A 24090-nucleotide genomic window follows, 5' to 3' on the forward strand; every position below is an offset into this window, starting at 1 on the left:
ATCTTATCTTTAAGATTGTTCTCATGATACTGATTTTCTCATGATCAGAAGACTTGGAAAAAATCAAGACTTGGAAAAAATCATCTTATCTTTAAGATTGTTCTCATGATACTGATTTTCTCGTGATCAGAAGACTTGGAAAAAATCATCTTATCTTTAAGATTGTTCTCATGATACTGATTTTCTCGTGATCAGAAGACTTGGAAAAAATCATCTTATCTTCAAGATTGTTCTCATGATACTGATTTTCTCGTGATCAGAAGACTTGAAAAAAATGAAATATTTTAAGAACAAGCAAACTAAAAAAGACTAAAAAAAAACGTTAAAATTTGAGCTCTCTTTTATTAACGAAAATTAAAACAAAACGACTGAATATTGGTAAAAAAAAATTAGGATAGAACGATGAATCATTATCGACATACTTACATTTTCAAAGCATATGATTCCTAGAAGAATCAAAAGTACCATTCCATCTATTACTTTTGTGTGAATGATTAATATTTTCTTGTTTTCACCCTTTTTTATTTTAAAGGTTTGATTTTTGTGAGACATATCCACGAGCCTAATAAAAACGGGTGATAACGAGATTTGAAAAATAAAGTTTAAACAGGATCAAAAACCAAAATGGAAATTACTAAACAGGGTCTTGTGCACATTTGTTTCGTTCATCTCTCAGTATAATTATTTGTACGCACAAACAAACTGATGTGTACACCAAAAGATAAAGATTATTCTTTGTACATTAGAAGATGTAGGTTGGAACCTGGAGAGGGAACCTTGCCACTTGAACTTCAAATGGGCTGCCTTCTTGATATGTCAAACTGAAAAATTATTTCAACACAACTTAGCTATATACAATAGATATATACAATAGATAGGGACACAGAGTATTCGAGAATGACCTAAGACTATGGACACAGAGCATTCGAGAGAGACATCATTCCGAGTAGAAACTCAACCAACTGCTAACCAACTCAACTTTTAATTTATTTTGATTTGGATCGAGATGGAGTAAATATATGAGATAGGATATAAAATCATTTGGATTCCAAAATTAATTTGTCTACTCCGAAATTTCAAACCATCATCCCGTACTCATTCTCTAACCACAACATAGGCCCGACCAAAATTTCAAACCATCAACCCTTACTCATTCCCTAACCACAACATACTTGAAAACTCTAAAAGTTATTAAGTCCGAAATTTCAAACCATCACCTCGTACTCATTCTCTACCCACAACATAGGCCCGACCAAAATTTCAAACCATCAACCCGTATTCATCACAACATACTTGAAAACTCTACTGACTCGTCACAACATACTTGAAAACTCATCATCACAACATACTTGAAAACTCATCATCACAACATACTTGAAAACTTGAACATAGGAACCAAAACGATGGAAAAAGGTGAACATTTCCTATTATTTCCTATGGCCTATTAGAACATGTTCATATTTCCTATCCTATTGGCCTATTAGAAGACATTCATGGGTTATGGACAGGTCATTAATGATCCAACATCAAAAAAATCAGAAAATAGATTATGGCCTATTAGAAGACATTCATATTCATATGTACTTATGAACAAGTCGTCAATGATCCCAAAATCAGAAAATAGATTACCAAAATCAGAAAAAAAAAAAAAAAATCAGAGAATAGATTACCTCCCGGGGACAAATGTAAAAGACCCTTCAATGGAGCCCATGGATGAATGGAGAGATGAGCAACTCTCGTAAACAAATTCTTTTTCTCCTGGTTGCAAGAGGGGATACTACAATGAAAACAGTAGATAAGTTTCACATGGTAGATAATACAAATTCAATCAACAAAAATATAACATTAAAAATATAACATTAAGAATAAATAAGTAAAGACAGATGCTCAAGTGAGGTGTTATCATTCCTTTTGAATAAGAATAAATATAATTGCTCACATTTATCCCAATAATAATATATATATATATATATATATATATATATATATATATATATATATATATATATTTGTATATAATACATATGTGTATGTAGCTACATACATATATGCATACGTGTGTGCAGCTACCTATAATATAATTACGTGTATGCAGCTACATATAACATAATTACGTGTATGCAGCTACATATAACATAATTACGTGTATGCAGCTACATATAACATAATTACGTGTATGCAGCTACATATAGTATAATTACGTGTATGCAGCTACATATAATATAATTACGTGTATGTAGTTACATATAATATAATTACGTGTATGTAGTTACATATAATATAATTACCTTTCCAATAACAGCCTCTCCATTAACTCTAGAAACCACGTAGTCATTAGCTCGAATGATCCAGTGTCTAAGATGCAATTGACATGAGCTGAATGTCATCCCATCCATGATGCAACCTTCAGGCTGCAATGACATGCGAATTGAATATGAAAATTGATAGTTTCCACCACTATCTAGAAGATCCGTGAACTCCGGGATAAAGATAGCAGAAGCACGAACCTGAACGAACAAAATAACACTTAGTTAGACCATAAAATAGAAAAGAACGGATTGGAATGAAAGAATATCTTTAAGTTTGCTAAAAACATCTAAAAAGATGGACCGGGCATAGATGATACATGTCACTCTGAATGGATCGAGAAACTATAATATCTAAAAGTAAAACTTACACGAACACCATTGGTCGTTGCAACAGAGCAAAAGGGAGGTTCCTCCGGAAAAAGAGAGATGCTCCTAATGTTATTAGTTTCACGAAGCTTGATAATACCATTTTCTAAGCGTCTAACATGCTCTTCTAGCCATAATAACATAGCATCTTGTTGTTGGTCTGTGTTATACTCATGCACCGAGTTTATCAATGCACCAGGTACACAAGGAATCATTTCTCCATCTTCTCGAAGATTTGCAGTACCCACAAAGAGTTGACCCGAAGCACAATTAAGGAAAAAAACCTTATGAACGAGCGTAGAAGACGAAGCTACAACAATGAATTTAGATCTCCTCGAGAAACCAAGTTCTTGAATGATTGATTTCGTTTCAGTGATCACTTGTCTCAAATGCAACAAATAAACATTTACCGTCTGTTCATAGAAAGTATATCCCCCAATTAACCCGAACGGGAAGCCTCGAACACTATCAACATATCTGCCTTTCAAATCTTGACCATTATGAAAACGATAAAGAATCCTCGTTGGAAGAGGTAGCTTCACTTTCAAAGCATTTTCCAATTCTTCAATGTCAGCTTCTGATGCACCTTCCCTAAGTGTCACCAGAGCCTCGGGATAATTACTACGCAACCAATTTTCGATTCTATCCCAACATCGCTTAACTCGCTCGACCAGAGGCCATGGATACATCCCAAAAGCTCTCCGCCATTCTTGATAACTCTCCTACAAAGAGAGAGATCAGTAATTAGTTATGCACAATGAATCAAATGAACCAGCACGGCGCCCTAGATGAATACCTACCGCATCACTCGCTGTATGTCCATTCATATAGCTTATGATATCAAACTTAAACATATCCATCTCACAAACAGTATCAAGCACAACAAGAACAGGGCCATAATTCATAGATCAAAGCAAATACAGGTAACATTGATTCAAAATGATATCAAGAGCACAATCAATATCCTAACCAATAAATCTAATCATCTGCACCTTATTTTCACAACTACTATAGATTATTCATCAAATCAATACAAAATAATGGATACCCAATTTGGTGAGGGGTGTAACCTTGAATGACGGAACTGGGTTTCCCAAATGATCGATTGGGTCGGTGAGGCCGAGGTCCCGATGGCAGAATTTCTCCCACAGAGAATCTTCAGACGCTGAGGACCTGAATTTGCGGCTAACACAAGCGGCGATGGCAGAGTCTTTAGGGCTTAATTTCGCGAAGATCAAGTGAAGCGCAAGATCGCCCAACGCCTCGACTTCCATTGCTGATTCCGACGAACTCAGTGGAAGCGGTGCCGCCTCTAATCGGTGTAGATATAGAGAATCCGTGTGTCAACTTCGACACATTCCCTTGCCTTTGGGTACTCACGAATTTCGCTTATTATTAAAATGATGCGAAACCAACGAAATTGCTAATTTTTACCCAAAAAAGTTGATGGGGATAGAAACTTTATCTACTTGAAAACGAGTTTTTTCAATTAAAACCTCATTTTTAATGTTCTTGATTGGTTTAAACTTTTTTTTTTTTTGCCCTTATTAATCCAAAATAACCTCCCACCGAATCATCCTCTCGGATAAGAATTTGGGATAAGCATCGAAGACCCGAAAATGGATTTATCTAATAAATACGGTGGAATGAACTTAAATCAATATGATATTTTTTTTTTATGAGAATAAAATTTGAAGGGTATGTGTGCGTTGTGGACAAGAGTAGCGGTGGCATACAAGTGTCACTCATCGAGTCATATCAAGGGCCGAGAGAGAATATCTCGATGAGACTAACGAGGACGAGACACTACTTAACACACCCAGAAGAGTGGTTATCGAGCTAAGGAGTAAGAACATAAGTGACAGTGTTAAAGGTAAGCTTGATGATGGTGAGATGACCCTCGAGCCATGACTAGAAAAATTGGGATTCCATAAAATGTTTTGACAAGCGAGTCTGGAGCCAAGTTCATATGAGCGAACGATGTAAGCTCGCTAAATTTAGTGGAAATCGGACTCCAAACGAACGCTACATGTTGACATATGAATCGTGTCAGATCAGTCTTATAATGTACAACAGGGGAGACCTTCTAATAATTTTCTTTGGAAGCACGTAAGTAAGAGCAAAACAACACTAAATCGACCCACGTAGGTACGCGGGTATAGCTTACGTTCTTACAAAAACAATTCAAGACAAACCAGTAATATGACCATACAAGAGAATAATACTAAGATCAAACAGTGTCAATTCATGATTTCAATTTCCGATCTAAAATCTTAAGATGAAAACAGGTCAGTCATTTCACTCACGCATATATAATTAAACAATCATTCAACCTCATAACGATCTTATACGTTCGTGAACGTTTCACAACACCAAACAAAAGAGAAATAAAATTAAGCATTGTGGTGGTTGTTAATTTGTAAAGGGTAAGTCAAGGTAGCAATATGGTTATGAGCCACAGTTCCAATCCAAAGCTTCCCATGAACTTCTCTAACTTCACTCATCAGCTTCATAACTTCACCCTTTTGATCCTCAAGAACATCTAAAAGCTCTCCATGTTCACTAAAAAGAGAGATGACAGTGTACATTTTCATGCCCATAAGCCTGGCCAGCAAGCTCATTCTCAATGGCAGCCTGAAATAGATACTCCTTATCCATGGATTGTGTGTCAGTATCTCTTGTGCTTTTGTTCTACAGCAATCTATGGCTACCCAATACTCGTTTCTTTCGTTTCTTCTTACGTTGTCTGGAAACCCTGGAAGATTTGCTACTACCTCTACTTTTCCATTTCTTGATCCCCCTAGCCACACCTTCATTAATCTGCATCACAATAACGTTCGTATCAAAATATATTAACGTAATGTTTCGTTTCGTTTCGTTTAAACACTGTATTGTAGTCCCGTACTCTCAGCTAAACACTATATCGTAGTCTCGTATTCTTAATTTTTGTTTAGGGTTTAGGGTTCAAGGCATTTGGTCTCTATATTAGTCATGGTACTTCCGTTTTGGTCTCTATGCTTTCGGAAAAGGATCGTTTTTTTTTGATAACTTGTTTTTGAAATGCATTCATAGATTTGCTCTAAAGGGTCTCTATTGTATATAGAATTCGTGTTAGAATATTGCTCGAAAACTAAAACGAACGATCGTTGAAAGTATAGGGATGACCAAAGCGGGTTTTTTGAAATTATAGAGACTAAACAATGAGGTACGATTAGAAGTAAAAGAACGAAAACATAATTCAAAATACCTGCAATTAGTAGTTTCAGTATAAAGAAGGAAGCTATGATCTTTAGACAATTGCACACCATTCGGAAAGGCCAAGCCATTCAACACGACATGAGTTGTTTTAGTAGGAGGATCATATCTCAAAAGCCTACCCGAAGCTTCTCCTTCCAACAAGATGAAGAAATGATCACTGCCCACAACAAAAAAAAACCGACATTTAAGCTGATGAGTAGCGATAAATTTGATTATATCAATACTTTTAACGACGGGTATCGAGTACTCACACTCGATTATATCTCTTGCTCGTGTCGGTGAAGAAGATGGAGCCATTGTTATGGATATCAAGATCATTGGCAAAGAGAATGGGAGTGCCATCAACATGGGTAGCCAAGGGAGTGGCAATGCCCCCTTGAGGGCCAACCATAAGAAGCCCATAATATGCATCAGCAATGTACAAATTCCCTGTTTGTTTCTCAAATCTTAGGCCAAGTGGCCTTCCACATTTCTTCTCATTCTTCCATTGTTTGGCTGTGGTTGAATCAACCCCTTGTGCACATTCCTTCTCTGACCTAATTTCAATTCCATTCAAACAAAATTTAACCAAAAACGACGTCCTAATACCATTTTTCGAGTTTTGAAATATTTTAATCGACGATCTAAGACTAGAACCAATATGATTAGTGGACTCTTCGATGAGTTCCACGAACCAACCAGACCCACAAAGTAGCATCATAGGTGCAACGCGCGAGGGACATGGTTAAACAAAAATTAATAATTACCATTTTGTTGTGACAATTGCAAAAGTCTCCCATCCAACTTCCTCACCCATCCATCTAACAATGCGGCCATCAGCAAGCCCAGTGTAAGGCCCACGGCCCAAAGCATCAAACTCCAAGGATTCAGGCCCAAAAACCTGATCTTCGAATTCCAAATTTCCAAGGCCCAAACGGCTCTGATTGTCCTTGGGCCAATGGCCCATTACCTGGCTGTAAGGTGCAATATCATGCTTGACGGGCCTGAAATCGTGGCCTCCAACTGGGCCCATTTTAAATGGGTCGACTAGTATAAAGCCCAAGCCCAGAACAAGGAGAAAAAGGACAGGGTGCTGAAGGAAAGACTCTTCCTTTACTGCTCTTTTCTTCTCCATCTGAAACTAAGTGTAGAGAGAGAAAGAGGAGAGAGAGAGAGAGAGGGGTTTGGGAGTCTCAAATGGAGGAGTTGAAATAGTTGGTGATTTATGAAGGGTTGGAGGAGGGCCCTAATTGTGTGGGAGGGTTTTTAGGGTTGAAATTAGGTTACTTTTGGTTGAAATGTGTATGTTTTATGTGTTTCAATTTCTTATTTCTTATGGTTGGGTGGTAGCATTCCATTCCATTGTTTCTTAGATTTTCATGCTACTCGTGTTTCGATTCTTTTACGTTCAACAACAAATGGGAAAACAGACTTTCATTTCTAACTTCTTAATTGACGATACATGTCTTAACTCTTTTGAATAGCTCGATTGTTGCATTGCAGTTCTTAATTGTGTCGAAGCATTGAAGATGATTTCATTCCATACCAATTTCTTTGTCATGCAAATCTTAACAAATATTTTCTTTCCAGTTTTAAGATTTGGCCTTTTGAATGCAAGGATGTGATATTTTTTGATCAACCCAAAATTTTGTATTGGTCGAATTGGCTGCCTAAATGAATCAAATTGCAACATCTATTTGAAAGATTTTCAGGTTGAGTTGGGTTGTTGATGGTTTAAATCTTTTTTTTTGTTAAAAAAAAAAAAAAACTCTAAAATCTCATAAAGATCATACATTAAACATCCAAAATTGCAACATATCATTACTATAAGCTACATACGTTGAATGATCTTAATCTTCGTAGCCATCCAAGAAGTAAGGTCGAAGCAAAATTTTGAAACTGCCCAAGTTTTTAAAAAATCCAACTCAACTAAAAATAATAAAAAGTCTAACACAATCCAACTCCTACGTTTTGGATTGGATAATCGGGTTGAAACGAAATCAAACCAGTTACACTTTTAGCCTTTAAAAATTTGGCTAGCTTTTACTAAGTTGTACAATTTTAATATCAATTCTTCGATTCATTTTCTTTTACTTGCTTCTAGTCAAATGCATGCAGGAAAAAAATAAGAGAACGAAACATGAGCAGTGTTTAACGTATAATAGATCATATCTGTACATAATAAGATAATCACTGATATGATCTATTCTACGTTTATTATTACTGATATGATCTATTCTACGATTAAGAACATTAAGTACGTTTAACAAGCAGAACATTAAGTATTAAATGATACATTTAAGCCCCATTTTCCTTTCAATCTTGCAGGTTGCAGGGCAATGTTTATTGTACATTCAATTGCTTTAATAATGGAGGGAGTGTTAGAAATACCTTAGCGAATTGATTTCCTCAGCCAGCATCACTCTCCATTGGCATGGCTGAAGCTGGGTTCAGATCAGAGAACCTAAAACACCCCAAAAGCCTTTCAGGAAGCTCACATTTTGTTTTCCCTTCAATGAAAAAGGCTATATCAGCTGTCAAGGCTGTGAAGTAATCAAACGCCAGATGAAACATGGCCCTTGCCATGATATTCGATCCCACGTCGATGTCGACTTCGAAAAAGTTGTCCCTTACGATGTATTTACATGCAAGAACACGCCCAACCACGCAGACTGCTCGGTTGCCAATAGCCCTTTTGACAATCCAAGGGCCTTTGACAATATCAGCAATCAGTTTAAGCCTCGAGTTTCTGAAGTGGTCGTCGCCTTTCAGGAACTGGTCGATTAATGAGCCTTTGACAATCGGCTCTGTCGATACGAAATAAGAAACAAGATTGTAGTTCTGTTTGTTTGGAAGTTGGAGATTAAATGCCCAGATGAAAGGTCTAGGACCTGTAGGAAATGAATCGTTAATCGCCTTCTGAATACGGTTGTTTGGATGGTTCAAGATCTCTCCGATCTTTGCAGAGCTTCTTATCCAGTCGAAACCGAGCGGTTTTAGAATCGATTCGCCAGCAGGAACTTTTGCCTTCGTTGAGAAATACTCGGGACCTCGCACCAGGAACTTATCTCCATGAGGAGAATCCCAACAATTTGAATAGTTACCATTTGCACCAAAAAGGGGAACGTTCCCTCCTGATCTCACTTTCTCAATCCACTCAAGCTCATCTTCACCAGAAGGAGCCATAAGTCATCCTGTAAACAATAACATATATGTATATTTTAACTGTTAAAATCAGAGAAGTACAAAAGGATCTAAAAAAGAGCAAACAATTTAGGCTGAGTTACAAAACTACCATCGACTTCTTGTAACCATGTAAAAAATATCTGATGAAAATTGGGATAAAAAAAATAGTATGAAGGCGCTTGGGTCTCAATTTCGTTTATGCAACATTCCACGCTACCAGATATTGTCCTCTTTAGGCTTTCCCTTTTGGTTTCTCCCTCAAGGTTTTAAAACGCGTCTGATAGGGAGAGGTTTTCACAGTCTTATAAAGAATGTTTCGTTCTCCTCCCCGACCGATGTGAGATCTCACAATCCACCCCCTTTTGAGGCCTAGCGTCCTCGCTGGCACTCGTTCCCTTCTCCAATTGAAGTGGGACCCCCCAATCCACCCCTTTCGAGATCCAACATCCTTATTGGCACATCTCCCGATATCTGGCTCTCATAAAATTTAGAACAGTCCAAACCCACCGCTAGCAAGATATTGTCTTCTTTGGACTTTCCCTTTCGGACTTACCCTCAAAGTTTTAAAACGCGTCTGTTAGAGAGAGGTTTTCGCACCCTTATAAAAATGCTTCGTTCTCCTCCCCAACCGTTGTGGAATCTTACAGTTTCTAGGCTACCCCACACCTTTCCTAGTCTCACTTTCAATCTAACACTCACAAATTTTCTAGTCTAAATAAGTTTCGACATGTTTATGAAAAGACAATGATACCATTGTAACTTTTGAAAGAACATGTTTATTTTTTAAATCAAAGACAAGGCTCAAAGTTGTTTTCTGCAACTTAGCCAAGAATGTATGCAAATAGTACTTTTGTTGAGAAGACAAAGGAGGAGAATTCACTATGATGAAAGAATGGTACAACTTAGGACAGTAGCTAACAGTTCCATCCAATATATATGCGCAAAGGAAGAGTTCTAGACGGCATTAATCCCTCAGCTACCACCTAATTTACAAGAACGCAAGAGCCTCAACCTGGTCTCTAGTAAAACCTTTAACTCCCACCCACCCTATGTTTCTAGTCTGATCTGCACAACGACATAATTATGCATGGAGAGCGAACAGAGACTTGAATAATCAATACTTGGAAGATTTCTGTTTGACAAGAGTAAGTTCTTAACACTGCCAGATTTCTTTGTCAATTGATCTCAGTGGTGGAGTGAAAAACAATAAAGAATTATATGATCAGAATCAAACAAACAAACACTTATTTACCGAGCAACAGAAAAGAGCTACTGAATATGCTTTACCTCGTTCAAAAAAAAAAAACTCACAATAACGTCACACTGTGACGTATAATTATATGATCAGAAAAACTCAAGGAAAGAAAAGATTCTCGACCGTAAAGTCCAGTCTGTTCCCAATTGATCTGATGGCTTATGATGCCTTTTTGGACTTCATCAAATCCCTTAACATTTTTGCTAATTTCAAAAACAGAAAACTAAATCATGCCTCAAGTGAACTTTCGAATCACCAAAAGCTTTACATTCAGTAGAAATTTTGACCCAACATGAATGAATAAGAACAGAGTTTATAAGTAGACCAAGAATCAGCAATTTCTGTTCATGCATTCAGGCAGATAATGGTCATTCTTAACTTCTTACACAATTCAGTTCATAATCTACACAAATTTACCACTAGCCACAAAACAATGAATCCGAAGTTCGATCTAGTCGAAAACTCGATCACTACAAAACAATCAAATCAATCAATATCCACTCAGTTTCATAGTAAGAAATGCAAGTAAAACCTTCCACAATCTCAAACAAATCGAAGCAAACTCATACCTAAGAACACGCAATCGAAGAAACAGGAGAAAAAAAACCTCAATCGCGAGCCGCAGAGAAGAAATTCCAGCAATGGAGCGATGCTCTGGAAACCCTAATCTTGGAAGAGAATTGAAACTCTACCTTCTTTCTTTATAAGTTCAATCTTCTCGAAATCTCCACACGTTGTTTTCATTGAAATGCTGGAAGATTGAAGAAGAAATGGCCGAATCTGCGAATAGTGTTGTTTCTTCACTTTCAGAGCGTTGAGTAGATTCGCGCTTAGGATTTTGGTGGAAGTTAGCCGCTGCACAATAAAGAACGCATCTCAAGAACTGTTGCGGCCATTGAAGGCTCTGCTAAAGATGAAAAACTCAAACGGCCACAAGCATTAATGACATAACTTTTATGGATAGCAGTTGGTTTACTAATGGCGGTTGATGCATTGAATGTCTGACGAACCGATCATAATTCAGTTGGTTAACATATATATATCGTCCACGTTTAAAGTTGGAAGGTTTGAGCTAATCTAGTTTAGGACGGCTAGCTTTCTCACCTGTTCGTCAACTCGAGTATAATAAATGGGTTAGCTCTCTCACCTGTTCGTTAACTCGAATATAATAAATGGTAAAGACAGATATCACCTGTTAGATAAATACGACTTTCCATAATGGTATGATATTGTCCACTTTGAGCATGAGCGAGCATTCCCTTATAAACCCACGATCATTCCCTAAATTAGGGGGCTTTCATCATCCAACATCTCCCGTCTCGTCTCCTTTTTTTTTTTTTTCCACGGATTTGCCAATCTATTAGCACGACTAAGTTTAGGGCATGACTAGTATTCTTATGATATTGTCCACTTTGAGTAAGCTCTCATGGCTGTATTTTGGACTTCCCCGAAAGGCCTCAAATGAATAGAGAGAGTATTCGTTGATTATAAACGCATGATCATTCCATAAAATAGCAGATGTGGGACTTTCATCATCCAACATCACCGAGTAATAAATTAGAGTTTGAAAGCTCACCGATTGCTTTGTCACGTTGAAGTCTCGACATTTCCACATGCGTAGTTCAGAAATAATTCCAAATATTAATTTCGGACGATGTTAATTAATATATTGATATAAATGGATTTTTTTTAATGAAAGATATTAAAAATCTTATAAATTCAAATGATTTCTTTGAAAAGATGAAAATTATTAAAAAAAAAATTGCGAGAAAATAAATAATTATCCAACAAAGTTTAATATAAATAAAAGTATTATTTTATGAATGGTAACATACATTATAATATATGTAATTTAAGATATTTACTTTTAAAAACTATTTTTACATAAAATGTTTATATTTGTAATTTAGAATTTAAAAGAACTAAAATGTGTTTTAAAAAGTTAAAAAATATATATATAAATAATTTTTATGTGAACTCTAATAATATTATTAAAATTTTAAAATAATTCTAAAATTACCTTTTTTTTTTTTTTTTAACTTTCAAAAAAATATTTAAAAATATTTTAAATTTTCAAAAATTTCTTTAATACTCCTAACAAAAAATTATTCAAAAACTTCAAAAATACTTTAAAACTTTTTTAAAATTTTAAAAAATACATATATCGTTAGTACCACGTTTCAAAAATACTCGTGAATTTTTCAAAATAACGTTAAGACGTCTAGAGATAATCTATGAGGTGTTGATAGACGGTTTTTATCTATATACTAACAATATAAATTTTTAAATTTTTTTTACAATGGTGAAGAGTGTTAATACTAGTTTTAAAATTTCATGGGTATTTTCTAAACGTACATTAAGGTAAGAGTATTTTTTAACTTTTTTAAAAAGAATTAAACTTTTAAAAATTAAATGTATTTTTTAAACGAAGTATTAACGGTTTCCATCCAAAATTAAAGAGTATTTTTTAAACTTTTTTAAAAATTTAAATAGAAGTATTTTTTAAACAAAATACAAAGTTTAAGTATATTTTTATTAATTTAATCATTATTCTGTTTCATCTATTTACTTATTTCAAATGAATTAACTTATAGTAACGCACGTTGAAGATGATTCCTTACACGAATATTTAGGTTCTGTTTAGTTTTATCCAATCTAATAGAGATAGAACTCGAGAGCATACATGTTGGCGATGATTTCAAGTTCGGTTTAGGAATGTATATCGGGAAACCAAAACGTAAAATATGACCAAATTGAGGATCCAAATTTGAAAATAATGAATACGTTTTATTGGTTTTTTTTTTCTTTTCGAATTGGATCGAGCTATTGGGCTACATTTGGGCTTGGCTAAAGTTATAAGGCCATGATAATTTTTTTTTTGACTAAATTAATAAAAATACTCGTACGTATTTTATTTCAAAAAATCAAATAATAAATAATTACTAAATAAATTAAATAGTAATATCAATTTTACAAAACATAAATGTAAATAAGAGAGTAAAACTATGAAGAAATTTATAAAAAAAAATAATAATAATAAAGAACATAAATGAAATTGACCAAGTACAGAAACGAGCATGAGATTTTCAAATTGCTCGATATATTAGAATTATTAAAAAAACCCAACGATCCAAAAAATTTGGTCAGTTCAATTTAATACGTACCACTTAATTTAAATTATAAATTTATTTAGATTGGATTGTATTTAAATTAATAACAATTCTGTAAATTAAATTAATTCGGGATGGTCTTAAAATTAACTTATTTAATTTAAAATATATATTAAAATTGAGTTGCAAATTTTAATTAAATATTTAAAAATAAGTAACGTTTTATTTTGATTAAAATAAAACTATAAAAATGATCGGAACAATCTGAACCCACGAAAAGATGTGCGCAGCGGAATGGTGAGGAGAGAGAAAGTTGGTGTGAAAGGGTATGAAATATGGAGAGAAGAAAGAGTCAAGCCTCCAGTGTAACAGTGTTTTTTTAAAGTCAAACTGACAAAAACATCAGACTCTCGCATGGAACATAAACAACAATAGTATTTGTTACCCACAAAACATCATTAAAAATGTCACAATTGTCAAACAAAAAGACACAAAATTTACTATTTTTTATTTTTATACAAGACTTCTTAGATTATAAGTTATTGTTCTTCGTCAAGCTTGCTAATGAGAAACGGACTTCAAAAAATGGGCGATTGTAGATAATGTTTTATAACAACTTGTTTTTTCTTTTTTAAATGTATCCTAAATTGCTCGATTGGATTATGTTTTAAAATATGGTTGCTAATAAATATAGTCTATTTTAGTTGGATACGTATCGTCGTAGGTTTCCACACCCTTATAAGAAATGTTTGATGTTTGATTCTTCTCTCCAATCTGTGAGATCTCACAATCCACCCCTCTTGGAGGCTTAGCGTCCTCGTTGACACACAATTCGGTGTTTAGCTCTGATACCATTTGTAATAGCTCAAATCCACCGTTAACATATATTGTCTGATTTTGAGTCTTATGGTTTTAAAACGCGTTTGTTAAGGAGATTTTTTCACACCCTTATAAGGAATGCTTCGTTCTTCTCTCCAACCGATGTGGGATCTTACACTAAGATATTTGTCTAAGAAGAAAGTCTTTGCAACGCTTAGAGAGGTAGTCGTAGAGGTGTGAAGACTATCGTTTCATCTATCTATTCATTCCTTAGAGATTTTCTACAGTTAGACAACCACGGTTTAAAGACATTTGAACGGAGACTTTAATTTAACAGTTTTTTCTCGTAATTTCAATCTTTTAAGTATTAATTCATATAATTTTAATATCAATAATTAAAAAAAAAATATTAAAATATAAAGGATTAGATTAAAAAAATTTAAATTGAATCAATATCCCATAAATGAAAATGCCACGTCATAGACACGTGTACTGCTAAATATTAGTACGTAATGTTGTTGGTCCGAATTCTGTCCATTTTATTTGGTCAGACTTCGACACATAAGTAACTTTTAAATTAATGAAAAAAAAAAAGAAAATCCACGTGTGTAAATCATTTCACAAATGTTAAAAAGGGGGGAAAAAGTTACGTCCCCGGCTCATAAATTCTATAAAAATATGGGGTCCTCCTGTAATTAATGTGAAACTTTTGGGCTCCTTTGCAAGTTCTAAATAAAATCCCTTCTCACGTTTTAATTTTCTAATTTTCAATCTACCGTCCACTCTCCTACTTACATAGGGTGAAAACATAAACAACATGGAAAATAAAGACTAAAATGAAATAAATAAACTATCAAACTATCAATGGAAGGATAGATCGGGTTAAGATATTATACATCTATTCTAATCGTTAGTCGTCTATCAATACTCTACATCTTCATATTGGTGAAAGTAAAAAAGTAATTTATTTAAGTTTTCACGTTTCTTAATTCTAGATAAATTTATAATCCTGTAATAGCATAAACCTACTTCCGATATTGTTCGCTTTAACACATTACGTATCGCCGTCAGTCTCATGGTTTTAAAATGCGTTTACTAGGGAGAGGTTTCTACACCCTTATAAGTAATGTTTCGTTCCCCTCTCTAACCGATGTGTGATCTCACAATCCGCCCCCTTAGGACCCAAGCATGACCATGACACCCAGCATCTTCGCTTGCACACCGCCCAGTATCCGGCTTTGATACCATTCATAACAGTCCAAACCCATTGCAGATATTGTCCGTTTTTGCCTGTTACGTATCGTCGTCAGCATCACGGTTTTAAAATGTGTCTACTAGGGAGAAGTTTCTACACCCTTATAAGGAATGTTTCGTTCTTCTCTCCAACAGATGTGGGATCTCACAATCTATCCCCTTGGGGTCAGCATCCTTGGTGTCTAACTTCGATACCATTTGTAACAGCGCAAACCCACTACAGATATTGTCCGTTTTGGTATGTTACGTGACGCCATCAGCCTCACGGTTTTAAAACGCATCTACTAAGGAGAGATTTGTACACCCTTATAAGAAATGCTTTGTTCCCCTCTCCAACAAACGTGGGATCTCACAATCTACCCCATTGGGGCCAGCATCCTTGGTGTCTGACTCCGATACCATTTGTAACAATGCAAACCCATAGCAACTTTGGCTCGTTATTTATTGCCATCAGCCTCACGATTTTATAACATGTCTATTAGAGTGATTTTTACACTCAAATAAGTAATGTTTCGTTCCTCTCTCTAACCTATGATACGTAAAAGGCGACAACAATCAAAAGTCAAACTTAATTGTAAGACTATTTTGATAATTTGAAAGTCAAGTACAAGAAGGAAATCATCACTTAGTCAAAAGCTTTGAACACACACACCACACCACACACACACACACGTTTTGTGTAATAAAGACCAATCATGTTGGGAAAAAGAAACAAGACAACTTAACAACACTTCATTGTTTTCGTGTTGATCTCTTAGTAGCATGTCGTGGTCCTTTTGCATTTCGACAAACCCCATCACATCTTGTTATCTTCATTGTCAGCAAACAAATATGTAATTATTTTTCCTTACTAAATTTGCCTCATAACATTGTGACAACACCATTTTATTGTCTTGTAACAAGAATTCGCATGGGGCCGCCACGTCTCACTCCGTTTCTAGGGTTCTTTCATCTATTTACACATGAAAAACGAGATATTTAAAATAAAATATCTCGAGACCCATTAGATAATTAACTAGGTTTCATTCGATAACCCTTTGATGTAAGTTTCATTTAAAAGATAAAATATGTATTAACTACCGATGGTTAAAAAACACATTTGAATTTTAACCCAAATTTTAAAAATAAGATTTAAATTTTCGAAACTTTTATATATATATATATTTATTGATCCAAACTTTGACTTATTTTATTTAACATGTGTTTTTAAAGATAGGCGATAAAAGAACAAAAAACGGATATCGAACCACTTGCATTTTAAATTTAATTTTTAAAAATAAAAAAACTAAATGATTAACGAAAATAAAGCTTATAAATATTTAATACTCTTGAATTTTTTGTCGAGTCTCTTAATATTTTCAAAAAAAAAAAATATATATATTTTTATTAAATTTTTTTTCTAGAATTGGGCAAAAATAAAAATTAATGAAAAGAAATTTAATTTTAATTTTAAATTTTTGGTTTATAAATAAACAACTACGTTTGGTAACCCATCCATATTTATGTTTTTAAAAATGAAAAACGTTTTTTTTTCTTTTTTTAATATAAAAAATTTAAAAATAAAGATATTTGGATTTTAAACCTTTTTTAAAATAAAAACTTAACCGGACATTGAACCTGGTTGCGTAATCGTGGTTGGTAGGGGAAGGAAGTAAACACTCAACATTTATTTTATTTATTTTGATTTTATCTCAACCTTTATCTTTATTTTAATATTTTCTTAATTTTCTTAATTTATTATTTTATTCAAATACAAACTTTACATTTTCAAAAATAAAAAATAATTTTAAGAAAATTTTCAAAAAAAAAAAAAAACTTATATTTGTTAAAAAAAAAAAAAATCAAAACCATCTTTAAATTTTTTTAGAAATTAAAAAAAAAAAAAAAACTCTGGAGATAACTTAGAAAGACGATTTCGTCCATATACTGACAGTAAGAACTCTCTTATACAATTTTTTTTTTTTTTTTACAAAAACGTAAATACTACGGTTAAAATTTTATGGGTATTTTCTAAACGAAATACTAACAGCATGGTATTTTGAAAGATATTAATAAAACAAAATACTAATAGTTTTTGTATCAATTACTTATTTTTTTTTTTTATATAAAATTTTAAATTTATTAAAAAGACATTTTAAAAATTTACGAGTCAGAGATCAAATAGACATAAATTTGGAACGACTAATAAAAATAATAATAATAAAAAAATAAAATTATGCATGTGATATTAAAAAAAGCAGCAAAATGGAGAAGGGTAAGTAGGATGAAATGTCACATTTTTTTGGCCTGAAAATATGTGAGGCTTTATGTGGAAAGTACTCCAAAAGCGGAAAAAGGAAACAACATTGGACGGCTGATGGCTGAGGATAATGGACGGTCGAGGATGTTCGAATGTTCCAGGAAGCTGTCTGGTTTGGTTGTTTTATTTCCAATTTATTTTATTAAGTTGGATAAAAGGATCATCCTTTTTGCCTTTTTTGGATACACACACACTCACTCACTCACTCCAAATCTCAAACCGTGTTGGCTTTCAAACCCTAATCCAAAACCTCATCCATCCATATATCCCACATGTCGCGCTGTTAATATTTCCACTCGATCTCTTTTTTTTGGTAATGGAAGATTTCTTGTTTAAACGGAGAGTTAATGAGGAGGTGGTGATAGATTTTTTTTTTTTTTTTACGTTAGCTAAATAGATTCCTTGTTGCTGTCTCTAACCTCGTTGTTGGCCTCGTGAATTTTAGAAATTTTCATCAACACTTCTGTTGTTGAAAATAAAAAATATCATTCTTAGTCGCCCCCATGAACTGTACACGGTGCAGAGTCAGAATTGTAACAGTTCAAGCTCACTATTAGTAGATATTGTATGTTTTGGTTTGTTACGTGTTTTAAAATGTATCTACTAGGGAGATGTTTCCATACCCTTATAAGGAATGTTTCGTTCTCCTCTCAAATCAATGTGAGATCTCACAATTCATCCCCATTGGGAGCCCAACGTTCTTGTTGGCACATCGCCCAGTGTTTAGCTCATGTCTAGAATTTGAAGTCCAGGTTTAAGACCTGATGACTGCAACATTCTTGTGTGATATGGTCACGTTACTTACTCCTTACTTTTAAGATTGAAGACTATCTTCACAAACTAACACGAAACCTTCCAGCATGATTTGTCTTCACTCATATGCATTCTGGGAAAATTCCCGGAACCGAACCCAACATAGAATTGCTCAAAACAAAGCACACTTAGCTATGAAGTTTCTTAGTTCTTTTATCCTCGAGATCCCTCTCATTCAAATGTGATCTCGGTTCATTCATATACACCTCTTTTACTCGGATGTTATATTTACAAATCCACCGAACATACAAATTGAAAGTTCATAATCTAATAATCTCATAAACATCAATTTTATAATTTAACTTTTTATTTAATTATTTCGAAAATGTGTGGCTATAGTTGTTTTAATTTTCTTTGGTCTCTGGATAGAATTTGACCACAGATTAAATATGTGGTGAACAACTGTTTTTAAAAGTCAACTAAAAGAGATTTAATTTTTAAAAAATCTCGTCTCTTTAATTCGTTAATTTTTCTAAGGATTAATATTTAACAACTTAATAAAAATTACCATAGGTGTTAAAAAATTCAACGTACCAGATATCCATCTAGTCAGATATTCCTAAATAATTACTAGACAATTTTTTTAATTTGATATTTGAGATAATAATTTTAATATTTTATCTACCGAACTGTATTTAAATTATAACAGCTTAGGCCCACTACTACTAGATATGGTTCGTTTTATAGTCGTTAACCTCATAATTTTGTACTAAAATAGACAATAACGACTAAAAACAGGTTTGGTCGGTTACATAAATTAACGATTATTGTTGGGCGAGAAATTTATTATAAATGGAACCAATTATGAAGAGAAAACATCCATGTTTTGTTATTTGTAATGGTCAAGATTTTGGTTGTTCCAAATGACATTCTTTCATGGTACCAAATTCTCATTAAAAGATGTGAAACACGACATTTAAATATTGAATTCAAATTAAAAAAAAAAAAATGAAAATTGATTTTTCGTTTTATTTTCTTTAGGTTTCATTAAATTCAACTTTTAAAATTTGTGTGAAGTTTGACTAGTCAAAGATATTACCAATTTATCTATTATATATTATACACACAAATAATTTTTCACGGTTTAATTAAGATCGGAATTAAGCTAAATTCAAAAAATATTCTTAATTAAGAAAAAAAAACATTTCAAAATGACCGTTTTAAGTAAACGTTTCAAATTTGAGATAATATTGAGATTGGAGAACAGTGTGATAATGACCAAGAACGGATGATGATCTAAATTTTAGTTTTAAATCACTACGACACTGATCTAGATCTCAATTTCTATTCAAAATATTAAAGGGTTTCTTGTGCAATAATAGTTTTGATCTATACAAGAAGTTGATAGACGTTGCATCTCTCGAGACCACCGAAATCCTCACAAATATATATGATATGCTCGTTAAAGATCTTTAAAGTTAAACTCGAGCTAAAGACGCCATCTTAAGCATTCAACAACATATAATTATTTGAAATTATCATCACTTATGATTAGAAGAAGAAGATAAACCTAACAATAGAAGGGCTGCCTTGGTTCTTAACCTAACTTTGGCACTAAGAACACTAAAAAGCACACAAAAACAAAGAGAACCCTCTTCAAAGTTGAGCTTATAAGGCTATTTAAACAATTGACAAGTTGAAAGGCTAAGTTATTGGGGTTTAGGGAATATAAAATACAAGAGGCAAAGACTTGGAGGGGTCTAGGTTCAATGAAAAAGTAGACCAAAATGAGTTCAATTGAGGTACCAAAGGGTTCAAAAATGGAGACTTTTGGTTATATTATGTGAACAAAAGCATAGCATGAAATTCTAAACCAATAATCTTTCTTCAATTTGACCTAAAAGTTTGCTTTTTTTTTTGTTCTTGATCTCACTTTGATTCCCTACTTTTCCTCTCGTTCTCGATCTGCCTCTCTTGTCTGTCTTTGTAGTTGCTCATCAAACCCTAACTTGAAGAGATTGGTAAGGTGCTGAATGAAACAGTTATTAGAAAAATTGATACGAGAATGGTTGAGTTTAAAGTAGATTTAAAAAAACGAAAGTTAAAAGAAACGGGTGACAAAGAAATAACTTTGTTTTGTAGGTAAGTTGGTGTAGGTATACATATAGGAGTAGCTTAGTTGGATGAGAATAAACATAACTCGTGCAACACAAAAAATTGTTTAATTTCCTAAGCATCATGTTCTTAGATATCTTATTCTCAGATATTTTAAATAAAACCTCTGACCTTGAAGTGAGCTCAAGAACGCGAGAGAATAATTTTTTAAAATTACAAATTGTTGGCACACATAAAAAAAATAAACATATAAAAAAAACCCACATTCGTTTTAAATTACAAATTTCTTTTTTTCTTTTAGAAAAGTTCAAACTTTTGAATTATGATAAGCAAATGTTCATCTCCCACTTAATCAAAATGGTCATGTTCAGAATTGTGAGATCTCACATTGGTTGGAGGCAAGAACGAAACGTTCTTTATAAGGGTGTATAAACCTCTCTTGAGCAGATGCGTTTTAAAATCGTGAGACTGATCAAGTTACATAACAGGACAAAGTATACAATATCTACTAACGGTGAGCTTGAATTATTATAAGGGTCATCACGTATCAACAACTGATGGGCCCGACATTCTCATACGACATGAACAATTCACGGGAGGTCAGTTATAAAATTATCCGTTAAATAAGAAAATAAAATATGAAGTTTTTTTTGTGTGTATTTGATGGTGGGTACGAAAAGCAAATGAATGAGGGTGAAGAGTATTGGTCAAAGAACAGCAACCAAGAGGAATTAAATGGGTGAGATTGTGTGTGAAAATGAATAGTGTAAATTGTTCTAAAAGATGGAGATGACCCACATGCATCATCATATTAGGTAATAAACTCTTATAATAATAATGCCAAAGGCTTCATCCATAAACCCTTTTTCTCTATTTAAAAGCAAAACTTTGCCATATATTCACACAAGACTTTGTATTGATGGAGGAACGTACCGTCTACGAAAGAGTGTATGAACTCACTTTGCGGGTTCGTGTACGTATTTCTTACTTCTGACTATGGATAACACAGGCTCGTGCTGTTGAAAACCAACGAAAAAGAAAAGAGTGAGTATAATATCGTGGTGTATGTGTCTATGGTAACAAATTAGAGTGTGTATAATATCGTGGAATGCTCAGAGGTTGCAACAACTCCCTCGTCCTTTGCCTTGATACCTTGACCTATCGACAAACCGAACATTTGCTCATGAACTTTGCTATATCTTTCTTCATGGTGCATTATGAGCTTCCATTAGTATTTCATACCTCAACTCATCGGCTACTAATACACATCAACGTGCTTAACAAAGAAGTTCGTTGTCTTTGAATCGACATAATTTAACAAGAATTTGTCACACGACTTTCACTAGTTAACCCATAAGTTATTTATTAACATTGCATTCTAAATAAGAAGTCACCTCTCATCGTTCATTGGGAAAGTGTTTTGGGTGGCCAGTATCATAGTCATGCTCGTCCAGGGTGTGTTGTCTGTAGCTGCATGCTCATGTCACGTCAAACCCTTTATTTGATTTGTATTTGTCTTATTATTGTATTTTCTGTTTATATAACTATTCGACGAAATCATGTCTAGGTTTGTCAAACCTAAATCGCCTCAAAATATATTATAAGGGGATGCGACCAATCGTCAACTCCTCCCACCTAGATTTTGTTTGACCATTGGGTGAAATCATGTCTATGCTACCAAACCTAAATCGCCTCAAAATGTACTGTAGGGAGATGCGACTAGTTGTCAATTTTTCCTGCTCGAGTTATATAATATTTAAGCTACGATGTTTCTTTCTTTGCTTATAGCCATACAACGACTTTGTTTCTTTCAAACTCTTTTAAAAAATCTCTCTACCTCATTTTTTAAAACCTTCTTCTTAAACCGGGGTCAGAGGCTTGAGCATAAGTTGCCTAGCCGTAGACGACACGAAACCAAATTGACTTGACTCACTCGATGTTGAGAGTGAGTGTCGCAAGTACACTTCATTCGAATCATTTTTACTTTGTTCGATAAGAAACCTTGTCTCAATTTATCCACATCCCAAACGACCCTACATATTTAGAAGACAACATAGTACTATGACAGACCATTCCCCACCTTTACAAGTCAGCCGCCAGCACTGTTTAGCTAGCATAGTATGGCAAACCTTTGAAGCCAAGCCCCCATCTCCTTAGCCGAACACATAACCAACGGTTCTTCGTTGTTACTCGTTATTCTGTTTTATATTTTATTTCAATATTCAATTTATTTTTCAAATAACATAGTCGTCTTTTAAAGTAGAGGCCTCGGTCAAACATGAGAGATATTCAATTCATTGTATTCTTCTTTTAAGCGGATCTGTCAATTTCTACTAAAGACCAAAAATTTAAACACATTGATTACACTCGTTTTCATCCTTCGCTTCATGGGGCCTGTCCCTCAATGTGGTCAGTATTTCATAATGTTTGCATTTTCGACACTTTTGATTTGATCACGGGAGGAATCCGTTTAAAGTTTGTACTAAAAGTGCAAAAATTATGATTATAAATAAGAAAAGCACTTTTAAAGCACAATCTTGGTGTTAAAAAATAACATAAAATAAAAGGGAAAGAAAGAATCTGAGGGATATGGATACATTGAAGTTGTGAAATTTGACTGAAAAGAAAGAAACTTTAGAAGATATCACTAAATCTCAAGCTCCACCGCGTTTGGCAAATGCTACTCACTCATCAAGTGAATTACATGTGAAAATTAAGGAATCCATTTATACTTTTATTTATTAGCACATTTTTAAAAATTATGAGATTAATTAAACTTTAAAGGTTTTTTCGATTTCTGAAAACTGGGTCGATTTCATCTTGTGAGATCCCACATTAGTTAGAGAAGAGAACAAAACGTTCTTTGTAAAAGTGTGGAAACTTCTCCTCAGTAAACACGTTTTTAAATTATGAGGCTAACAGCGAAATTAAAACGGACTATTTATTAGTGATGAGTTTGGAATTGGGTTTCATTTCTTTATTATAGTTTTTTAAAATTTTTTGAGTTTATACTTGTTTATTATGGTTTTCAGGTTCTTTGAACCAAATCCCAAAAACAAAAACAAGTTTTCAGGTTTTCAAGTTCGTTGCACATCGCATCTTACCACAATATGTCATACGCAACATCTCGAGTGTCTTGAAAACTGATGTACTCTACATCTCAATGAGGATTTATTGAGAGGCAAAGGAGAAGACTTTGGAGGTATAACTATGAGAAGTGGAAGGGAAACGATGAGGGACAACATTGATGTCAAATCAGGTATGAATCCATCTCATTTCATAAATAATTTGTAGATTCTAATTAAATTTCTAATTGATTCTTTGGATTATTATGTTTTTAATCCTTCGATTAAGATATTTCAACTCTTGGGAGATAGATTTTTTACT

General features: G+C 33.7%; 3 protein-coding genes and 1 long non-coding RNA gene across 6 annotated transcripts; 1 reads left to right on the forward strand and 3 right to left on the reverse strand.

Moving 5' to 3' along the window:
• Positions 1 to 634: 634 nt before the first annotated feature.
• LOC111457956 (F-box protein SKIP16) lies at positions 635 to 4119 on the reverse strand. Its single transcript, XM_023100418.1, has 5 exons — positions 3746 to 4119; positions 2678 to 3397; positions 2289 to 2507; positions 1671 to 1777; positions 635 to 821 (listed from the first exon to the last, which is right to left on the reverse strand). The coding sequence occupies exons 1-5, from the start codon at positions 3947 to 3949 to the stop codon at positions 743 to 745; spliced, it is 1329 nt and encodes a 442-aa protein (XP_022956186.1). The 5' UTR covers positions 3950 to 4119; the 3' UTR covers positions 635 to 742.
• A 788-nt stretch (positions 4120 to 4907) lies between these two features.
• On the reverse strand, positions 4908 to 7088 carry LOC111457451 (protein STRICTOSIDINE SYNTHASE-LIKE 13). Its single transcript, XM_023099653.1, has 4 exons — positions 6680 to 7088; positions 6185 to 6469; positions 5923 to 6090; positions 4908 to 5495 (listed from the first exon to the last, which is right to left on the reverse strand). The coding sequence occupies exons 1-4, from the start codon at positions 7045 to 7047 to the stop codon at positions 5069 to 5071; spliced, it is 1248 nt and encodes a 415-aa protein (XP_022955421.1). The 5' UTR covers positions 7048 to 7088; the 3' UTR covers positions 4908 to 5068.
• LOC111457453 lies at positions 7007 to 13776 on the forward strand. Of its 2 annotated transcripts, XR_002712933.1 has the most exons (4): positions 7013 to 7094; positions 9680 to 9685; positions 11823 to 11827; positions 13766 to 13776. It is a non-coding gene; the product is annotated as an uncharacterized LOC111457453 (long non-coding RNA). The 2 variants fall into 2 exon arrangements; XR_002712932.1 differs by lacking the exon at positions 9680 to 9685 and having other exon boundaries at positions 7007 to 7094.
• Positions 8173 to 11350, reverse strand: LOC111457452 (protein ENHANCED DISEASE RESISTANCE 2-like). 2 transcript variants are annotated; one of them, XM_023099655.1, is made up of 2 exons: positions 10961 to 11350; positions 8173 to 9106 (listed from the first exon to the last, which is right to left on the reverse strand). In XM_023099655.1, the coding sequence occupies exon 2, from the start codon at positions 9096 to 9098 to the stop codon at positions 8322 to 8324; it is 777 nt and encodes a 258-aa protein (XP_022955423.1). In that variant the 5' UTR covers positions 9099 to 9106; positions 10961 to 11350; the 3' UTR covers positions 8173 to 8321. The 2 variants fall into 2 exon arrangements, with proteins under 2 accessions (XP_022955423.1, XP_022955422.1); XM_023099654.1 differs by having other exon boundaries at positions 10923 to 11350.
• Positions 13777 to 24090: the final 10314 nt, after the last annotated feature.

Source organism: Cucurbita moschata, unplaced genomic scaffold (assembly GCF_002738365.1).
Source record: "Cucurbita moschata cultivar Rifu unplaced genomic scaffold, Cmos_1.0 Cmo_Scf00020, whole genome shotgun sequence".
NCBI classification, from domain to species: Eukaryota; Viridiplantae; Streptophyta; class Magnoliopsida; order Cucurbitales; family Cucurbitaceae; genus Cucurbita; species Cucurbita moschata.

Coding starts and splice junctions, on each gene's coding strand:
- LOC111457452 (XM_023099655.1), bottom strand. CDS start 9,098: ATGGCTCCTTCTGGTGAAGATGAGCTTGAGTGGATTGAGAAAGTGAGA.
- LOC111457451 (XM_023099653.1), bottom strand. CDS start 7,047: ATGGAGAAGAAAAGAGCAGTAAAGGAAGAGTCTTTCCTTCAGCACCCT. Junction 6,470..6,679: donor GCAATTGTCACAACAAAATG/GTAATTATTAAT, acceptor AATTGAAATTAG/GTCAGAGAAGGAATGTGCAC. Junction 5,496..5,922: donor ACTGAAACTACTAATTGCAG/GTATTTTGAATT, acceptor ATTGTGATGCAG/ATTAATGAAGGTGTGGCTAG.
- LOC111457956 (XM_023100418.1), bottom strand. CDS start 3,949: ATGGAAGTCGAGGCGTTGGGCGATCTTGCGCTTCACTTGATCTTCGCG. Junction 3,398..3,745: donor ACCCAGTTCCGTCATTCAAG/GTTACACCCCTC, acceptor CTCTCTTTGTAG/GAGAGTTATCAAGAATGGCG. Junction 2,508..2,677: donor CAACGACCAATGGTGTTCGT/GTAAGTTTTACT, acceptor TTGTTCGTTCAG/GTTCGTGCTTCTGCTATCTT.